This window comes from Sarcophilus harrisii, chromosome 1 (genome assembly GCF_902635505.1).
Source record: "Sarcophilus harrisii chromosome 1, mSarHar1.11, whole genome shotgun sequence".
In the NCBI taxonomy this organism is placed as follows: domain Eukaryota; kingdom Metazoa; phylum Chordata; class Mammalia; order Dasyuromorphia; family Dasyuridae; genus Sarcophilus; species Sarcophilus harrisii.
The window spans coordinates 156,835,862-156,845,475 of record NC_045426.1 but is presented as its reverse complement, the minus strand read 5'-3'; the positions used below and the strand labels follow the sequence as shown (position 1 = coordinate 156,845,475).

Sequence of the window (9,614 nt, the reverse complement as noted above, 5' to 3'; positions counted from 1 at the left end):
ACTCCATGAGACAAGAATTATTAGAATAAAAGCAAAAAATTAAAGTAGAAAATATAAAGTTACACAGTATTAAAAACAACTGATCTGGAAAACATGATGAGGAGAGAATTTAAAAATCACTTAACTCTCTGAAAAACATGAGCAAACAAACAAAAAATCAGGACATTACATTTCAAAAAATAAAAATAAATTTTAAAAACTTTCCAGCAATCTCAAAAGATTTGTGATTAAAAAATTTTATAAACCCTATCTACCCATCCATCCAGTACTGCCACTACTGAGTTTGTATTGCAAAGAAATCATAAAAAAAGGGCAAAGGACCCACATATGCAAAAATGCAGCCCTTTTTGTGGTGGCAAGGAATGGGAAAATGAGTCCCCATCAATTAGGGAATGGCTGAACAAGTTATAGTATATAAATATAATGGAATATTATTGTTCTATTAAAAAATGATGTACAGGATGATTTCAGAAAAGTCTGTAAAGTCTTACAGGAAATGATGCTGAATGAAGTAAGCAGAAAGATTTTGTGATGATCAACTATAATAGAACTAGCTCTTCTCAGCAATTCAGTGATCCAAGGCAATTCCAATAAACTTTGGGTAGAAAATGCCATTCACATCCAGAGAGACTTATAGAGACTGAATACAGATCAAGGTATACTATTTTCACCTTTCTTTTTCCTCTTTTTTTTTTTTTTGTTGGTTTTTTTTTCCCTTTCTCATGGTTTTTCTCTTTTGTTCTGATTTTTCTTTGTCAACATGATTCATATGGAAATGTTGAAAATGAATGTACATGTATAGCTTAGATTGCTTGCTAGCATGGAGAATGGGGAGGTAGAGAAGGGAGAGAGAAAAAAACCTGGAACTCAAAATCTTACCAAATTGAACTGGAAGACCATCTTTACATGAAATTGGAAAAATAATATGCTCTCTCTCTCTCTCTCTATATATATATATCTATATATATAGATATAGATATAGATTACATATATATATATATATATATATATATATAATTTTTTAAAAGTGTTTTCCACCTTAATCATAAAGAGGTGATAAAAAGAGATAAGTATAAGAACCAGAAACTGGGGTTTGGACTTGGTATGTTGTGCTGGACCGTCCGAGCACTATCCTAGGCTGCCAGGGCCATACTCGCCACTCTTGGGCGAATGTACATGTATAGCTTAGATTGCTTGCTAGCATGGAGAATGGGGAGGTAGAGAAGGGAGAGAGAAAAAAACCTGGAACTCAAAATCTTACCAAATTGAACTGGAAGACCATCTTTACATGAAATTGGAAAAATAATATGCTCTCTCTCTCTCTCTATATATATATATATCTATATATATAGATATAGATATAGATTACATATATATATATATATATATATATAATTTTTTAAAGTGTTTTCCACCTTAATCATAAAGAGGTGATAAAAAGAGATAAGTATAAGAACCAGAAACTGGGGTTTGGACTTGGTATGTTGTGCTGGACCGTCCGAGCACTATCCTAGGCTGCCAGGGCCATACTCGCCACTCTTGGCAATGTACATGTATAGCTTAGATTGCTTGCTAGCATGGAGAATGGGGAGGTAGAGAAGGGAGAGAGAAAAAAACCTGGAACTCAAAATCTTACCAAATTGAACTGGAAGACCATCTTTACATGAAATTGGAAAAATAATATGCTCTCTCTCTCTCTCTCTATATATATATATATATATATATAGATATAGATATAGATTACATATATATATATATATATATATATATATAATTTTTTAAAAGTGTTTTCCACCTTAATCATAAAGAGGTGATAAAAAGAGATAAGTATAAGAACCAGAAACTGGGGTTTGGACTTGGTATGTTGTGCTGGACCGTCCGAGCACTATCCTAGGCTGCCAGGGCCATACTCGCCACTCTTGGGAGCCCACCCAGATACACACAGAGATGAGCTGATCTGAGGTGCAAACAGCCTATCTTTATTTAGTCATTCTCTCAGTGGAGGTTAGCAGAATGCATGAGCAAGAGAGTGCAAGTGCAAGAGCATGTGTGTGTGAGAGATTTTAAGAAAAAATTACCAAATTTGGATTTAAATGTTTCTACCAGGATTTAGAATACAATTGGAGTTAGATAAATCCTAATTTCTCAAGCTAAAGTGAATGTCTTTATAATTAGTATAGTGCCTAGCATTTCCTGCCAAATAAATGTTTACTGATTGTATAGAGGATTTAATAACAAAACTGTAATCCAGACACTCACATTAAGCAATCTTTTAAATAGAGGTTGAGGATTCTCCAGCTCTCTTAATCCTAGAAGATAAAGCAATTCCATTTCTACTCCAGCCCTTCCATGAAGTTCAATCTCTCAGTGTCACTTAATGTTTCTCTGGCTCCCTATATTTCTGTTAGGTCATTTTTTTCACTACAAGTCTTAAAAGTTCCCTTGATGTGCCACTTGAGCAGTAAAGCCTATTATGAAGCCCACTTTTTGCAGTGGGAGTAGAATTCCCCAAAGTCAAGCATTTTAATAGAAGAAAATATTTAAGTAGTAGAAAGCTATTTCCTGGAAGGATAAAATACTATACATTTCTTTAACTTAAATTTGAAAGGGAAAAAAAAAAGCCAACACAATAGAGGGAAGAAAAAATACAAAACATCATCTTTGGTGACAAAATAAATTTAACTTGGACATAAAACTGCACACTACTTTGGTGACATTAACAGCCAAATGAGAACTTCCCTCATATTGTGAAATGCAGTAACATATGAAGACAATACATTCTGAAGAGATGAGATTTTTATACTTTCCAAGAAATCAGTCTTTCAGGGTTTTCCCCTCAAAATGAGGGATTTTTTAAATAAAGTTCACAGCAGTCACATCTTTTTTTTAAATCCCTATAATTTAGACAATTATGTATTATCATACTAACAATTGTCTCTCACATTCTCCCTATTCTTTTGCAGAGCTAAGTGGACCAGATATGGAATACTGCATATATTTTTAGATTATTTTGATGTATTTTGTTGTTGATCTTTTTCTTTAAAATTTTTTTTGATAAGGAATTGTTCTCTTGGAGGGAAGGAGGAAGTTAACTAGAAGTAAAAACAGAAGATGTCAATAACCATTTTAAAAATACATCTTTAGAACAATGCTAATTGAGATATCCTGTTTGGAAGCTCAGGAACATGTAGCAATAACATTGACTGAGAATGCACATTCTGTATTTGAAGAAAACTAGCTTTGATCAAGCTAATGAATGCTAAACCTTTCAAATAGTAGTAGTGAACTTATTAACAATTGGTTACCTCAATGGTCAATTATAGACTTTTCTATCTCAATTCCCAAGGTTCAATTGTATCTATGAAGATCAGCTATATCCTCTCTTCATCCAATTCTAGTATCAGACTATTAGATCTATCTTAGATGTGAATTTTTCTCCCAATATCAAAATTTCACTCAAGAATACGATCATCCGTTCAGTGACTCAAATTGTCACTGAATGTATTGTCTCTGTGGTTTTTCACTATGCCTCATCTTTCATTCAATCAATTTCCAGGATATATCAATTCTATCCTCACAATCTCATATCTCCCTATTCTCTTCCAGTACATGATCACTCTCCTAGTTTAAATGTTCATCATTCATCACATAGACAATTGCAATAGCTTCTCAATTAAAGTTTTTAGGATTAATTTTGTAGTAGTCCTCATGTATTGTATTCCAAACTGGTCTAGTTCCTGGCCCCAAAAATAGAAAATTGTCTCTTCTCTCTTTGCTTTTACAAAGTAGAATAGAATTCCATCTGCATCTCTGCCTCCAAGTACCCTAATTCCATTTTCAAAGTTCAACTCAACTTCCCATATGAAGTCTTTCTTGATCCCTCTAATTGTTAGTGCTGACCCCACCCCTAAAATTATTTTTTAAATTATTTCAAATTATTTATGTCCATGAGCTGCGTTCCCATGGTACTTTTCATTTTTGTCTTTCTACTTCCAGCACTGAAAATGGTCCTTGGCATGTAGCAGATACAATAATTGAATTGAAAATGACTGACTAGGACTGAGGCGTTCAGGTGGAACAGAGACTTAGACTCAGTCTCTAACCACATGAAAGTGAAAAAAGAACTAAGGTAGAGAAATCTATAACATTGACTTCCATTAATCCTACTTCTTGACCACCTGCCTAAATATCTAAATTTAAAATAATAAACTAAAATCAATTAAATATGCAACTTGAATAAGTGAGGCAAAAAATTACAGTATTATATTTCTGATAAAATATCCCATCAGGCACTGTAAAAAAAATAAATGTTTTTTCATCATAAAAATGTGCCATTTAGTAAAAAAAAAGTTTAGCAAAAAAAAAAAAAAAACCCTAAAACATTCAATTAGCTGGATAATGAGTATAGTTCTTGCCTGTAAAAACAAAAATTTATCTAGTAAATCACTGTTGTGCAAACTATCAGTACTTATATAATGAAACTATAATAATATACTTCTGTCATGGAATAAAGATGGTCCAACACTCAACAGCATCAAAAGTAATTTCATGGAAGAGATACTGCTTTCATATGGTAAGATGACCCATGGCCTATGAAAATAAGAATAAATGTCACAACGTGATAAGATTTTAGGAATTTAATTTTATTAAAAATATAGCAACATAATAGCAGCATCATTGGACATATCTTTACTAGTACCATTTAATATTGGCTCTACCCACAAATATATACCACCCATGTAGCACATTATTTCTTTAGATGTTTAAATTTTAATCTCTCTGCTTTATAACCAAGAGAATCATGTAACAAGCATTATTTAACACAACTAAATGAGATCAAAATGTGGGATATTATTTAACTATTCAACTGAATTGATTGTATAAGCTACCTAGTAAGATCTAACGAAAAAGTAAACTGCTACAAAAATTAAGGAATTCTTGAGCAGATCCTTCTCTGCTTTATTCCCAGCAGTTAATTATCCACTGGTAGCCTAAAACTGGTGCAAACCAACTTCATTAGTTCTAGATTCTCCAAGTGATTTTCAAAAGTTTGAATTTACACATCCAAAGCTGGAAGTAACTGTTTATGCTTTAAAGCTGCCTTAGAGCTAGACTGGAGGGACCTAAAAACAATAAATATAAGTTCTTACATTCTTATATAAGTGCCTCAGAGGAAAAATGCATGCAAGGTCATTCAAAATTTGGCAGTTTTTAATTTGAAAAATTATCAAGGTAAGGCGACATTTAAAAGATCAGAAGCTAAAATCTATTTAAAACAGTCATACAAGTATATTTAAGACTGATATAAATTGATAATAGAAATAAAATTCTAGAGCAGAGAATTGAATTAAAATAGAATAACTTCTTATGAGTTAACAATTTCAATCTAACTGAACACAAAACAAAAAGTATGGTTGGTTTAGTGGCTTCTGCCTTAAAAATTGTTTTAATTCTAAAGCAAGGGCACTTCACCAAAGAAATATTTTTTGAAAAGATAACTCATTGAGCAGCCCAGGATTAAGAGGACCCATTTCTGCCCCCAAGGACCAGTAAGGCAGGTTGAGGCACATTTGTTGAATATGTTAGGAACATTTACTTATTTGTGCTGAAGGTGCCTCTCTCCAGAGCTGTCAATTGAGCACCTTTTCAAGAACATTACATAATTTTTGAAGCATGAAAACAATTTGATTTTAAATTTTCAGATGTTAATTCAGCAGATGTGCATGAAATAAACCTCTTTGAGCTGGCTCCACAAAGAATAACAATTACTGAAAGGGTAGTGCAAAATAAAACTATGGAAATATAGCAAATATTTTGATAAACTCAATCCTATTTGAGATCTCACAGAACTAGAACCATGTTAATGGTACTAAAATTATGAAAGATAAAATTTTTCAAATTTATGGTTTTGGTTTTTAAAAACACACCATAAAATGGCTTTGTTTCAACTACTAATTCAGCTGCTAAGACAAGAATCAATTCATACACACAAATACTTCAGTAGGCTAAAAACAAAACAAAACAAAAAACCTTGCTATTTAATTTCCACAGAAATAATTCATTAATTTATAAGTTCCTTCATTTAAAGATTAAACCCTAGATTTGTTTGACTGTTGTTTATTCTAATCTAAAAAGATAGTAACAGTCTGAAAAAAACATTAGATACTGATATTTCTGGAAATGGTTAGCACCACAGAAGAATATCTATTATCAAAAGGTATCTTAGATTATTAGTTATTTTAAAATACATGTTGAAATCCAAGACTTTAATATTCCCATCAATAGCAAAGAACTTTAGCTTCTCCAAGAATTGAATTCTGTAACCCAGGGGAAAAAAGGTAAACTACACAGAAACTATTTACTATGAAGTTAATTTGCATTAGATAAAACAAATGGTACTAGTTGAAACAAGGTACACATTTTTTAAATTTGAGATACCCAGTTTATTTATTAAACCAAACTAAAAATGGACTAACTTGTTGCTTATCTGCTCAGTATGTAACACTGTTGAATAACAAGACTTGCCAAAAGGAAAGGGCATGTGTAAACCTACTGTGGTCCCAGAAAAGAATAAACTTTATTTAAGCTAAAAGGAAATCTACAAATTAGAGGTATAAAATCTCAAAAAGGTTGTCTCTAAACTCTAAATTCAAAATATTCCTGTCAAATGGGAAGCAAAAGAATGAGGTGATAAAATAGAAAACCAGGTCTTTAAGCAAAGTAAATTAAAATGTAACAGAGTAGTAATGTTAAAATGGAAAATACATGTTTTTTAGGACAATAGTGCTATCTCTGAATCTGGAAACCATTGTTATCAATCAGACTTTCTCACATCATTTAGGAAAATCCCACATTATAATCTAATTTAATTTCCTAGAGCTTTGTTCAGGTATATAAATCATTTGCTATTCATTTTCCAATTTAAAAAATCAGTACCTTTGATTAAGATTATTTTAAAGGTAAATATCAAGAAAAACCAGCAGCAGGAGCAGTAACCAAATTAATTTTAACTAACACAAGGTTCATTTAATTGAGATCAGAGTTCAACCAAAAAACAGAGCCTTAAATGACTGTTTTATAGACAGTCTATACGCATGCACTTTTCAAATGAAAGGTGTTTCTACTAAACCAAGTAGAATTAGGGCAGGATTATACTAATATGTTCTTCTGAATGCATAAACAAAAACTTCCCTCTAAAACACTTGGTTTTATTAGTGAAATGGTATTAAGGATAACAAGGATTCAAACAATTTTTGTTCTACACTACTTACATATCATAAATAAGACAGTTGTTGCAAAACACACAATCCTCTGGTCTTTCCATCCACACAAATTACTCTTTTATGAGAATAAGCTGTTTTACCAGCCAACTGAATGTGGCTGAAGCATTAAAAATCACCATCTATACTTTACATAGTAAAGCATTTTACAAAGTTTAATGTACACAGTGGCAAAAAACTATAATTCTGAACATGTGAAGAGTGATTAAGCAGCTTCATAATCAAACCAGGATTCATTACTTGAAATATGGATAACTTTCCATTCTCCACAAAAACTTTAGTTTCAATTGTAATTAACCATTAAAGGAAAATCAAATGAAAAGCAGGTAAGGAGCACACTATTCAACTTTCTAAATTTACAGAACTTCCCATGAGGTAAGGCAACTGAGTAAATTTGATTGTATTATGTTGCATTAAAATAATTATACTTGATTTAGTATTAAGAGCTAATTAAAAAGATATGACTTCTTGGGAAAATCTAACAATGATGTAAGGAATTCTGAAAGCATGAGTTGAGCTTTTTGGAAAAAATCTTCATAAATGTCATTCTCCTACATAAGTGCTTTCTTACAAAAAGCTGACCCCAAGAATGACTAATGACTTGTAGTTTAAACTCAAGTAAATTTAACCCTTTGGGGGAAAAAAGAAAAAGCCATACATACCTTTACCCCTTTCAGGTACAGTTTTTGCACATCACATAACCAGCATTAGAGAAAATGATTGCGAGGTAATGATTAAGGCCATCCAATGTAGAGAATTAAAGGGCTTCCTTTGATTTAGGCAAAATAAGAACATGCTTCACTTTCAGCTACAAGAGTATAAAACTGATGGTCCCCAAACTATATTTTTGTTTCATGCTATAAACCTGTCCTAAAGTCCTAACCCTCTTTCTTGTATTAGGTGAACTAAGAAGCTGTTCTTCCATACTACTTGCTCATTTCTCTATGGGGGTGGGTGGAATAGCTATCTAGGTTCAGTATGAACTGAGAATGACTAGCACATATAAAATACTAGAAAACACTAGAAGGCACTAAAGCTTCAGCTTGTGCTCCCATAGCCTGTTTTGAAAACCAGGTTTCCTTTTGTTAAGAACACCTATGCCATTTGCAGCTGACCAGAAACAAAAATAAAATTAAAAATATTAACAAAAGTTAAAAGATATGCTCACTTTGGGAAGGAAAAAAATAAGCATATTAGTATTTAACATGGTTGCTTCTCCTTTTTTTTGGAATGGAACAGTTAGCATGCACCACTAAACTACTTTTAAAAAAAAAATCCACACATTTAAGCAATTTTAATCTGGAAAAAATATTTTAGATAAAGAACTGGTATCCCAAATTGTGAGCAAATGAAAACCTATTAGTAGGCATTTAACACGATCACTGTAAAACCGTGAAGTAATGTCTTATTTCATTTACGGGGTATATTTATATATTTTGCACCATTTTCAAGCACATCATCAAACAATATATATTGAAATTAAAACAAAAAAGCAAAATACAAAATTCAATAACTAGCAGTATTTGAACAGCTTCCAATGCATTATCTTCCATTTTTTCTGATCATCACAGATACAGATCTTCGTAATGGTTCTTGGCAAACACTAACAAAATCTTTTCACAAGTAGGTCAGCCATCATGGAAATGCATGGATTTTAGATGAGTCAGTTTGGGTAACATCCCTTTATTTTCATAATGTCCATGCTTGGTTTCCTTTCTCTGTAATAAGATGACCATAAAGTCATCTGACAACTGTAAGAGCTGTTCATACATATCTATATTTGACTGGACTGCTTCACTGTTGGCTTCTTAATGAGAGAATTAAAAGCTTTGGATTCCACTCTACAGCTGAGTGTAGTGGTACACATTTATTGGCCCTATACTGTTTCTGCCTTGGCAGTAAGGTTTTCTTCATTTGGTTGGCAATTCCCATTCTGCTGTACTTTGTTTTCATCAGTCTTTGGAGCTTCTTTGTCATCGTCTATTTTTTCACCTCCTATATCTGGTATTTCCTTATTGTGCTCTTTGTCCTAGAGAGAATGTTAAAGACACAGACACAATTTTCAAGATTATCTATTTTCATCATTTTAACACATAAAGTTTTTGTAAATTAACTAAAAAAAAAAATCAAACAACTGCAAAGCTACTGCAAAAGCATGTTAGTTTCCTGCCTATCTTAGTAAGAGCCTCTGAGATGGAAAAACCTTAGCACTGATATGATTTTAAAATGCAACCATATTTTACCAATATTCTCAGAGTTAATATGTTTCCAAAATACCTTCCAAATTTAAGAAAAGTTTAGTCAACTGGCAGAATGTGACTTAACAATAAATGA

At 32.1% G+C, this 9,614-nt stretch overlaps 1 protein-coding gene across 5 annotated transcripts in view; it reads right to left on the bottom strand.

Moving 5' to 3' along the window:
- Window positions 1–4,622: 4,622 nt before the first annotated feature.
- Window positions 4,623–9,614, bottom strand: part of SREK1 (splicing regulatory glutamic acid and lysine rich protein 1) — a 47,124-nt gene continuing 42,132 nt past the window's right edge. For all 5 annotated transcript variants that reach the window (XM_031965760.1, XM_031965768.1, XM_012541070.3 and 2 more), the window contains one exon: window positions 4,623–9,309. In XM_031965760.1, coding sequence (XP_031821620.1) covers window positions 9,157–9,309 — 153 coding nt within the window. In that variant the 3' untranslated portion in view covers window positions 4,623–9,156. The remainder of the gene's footprint in view (window positions 9,310–9,614) is intronic.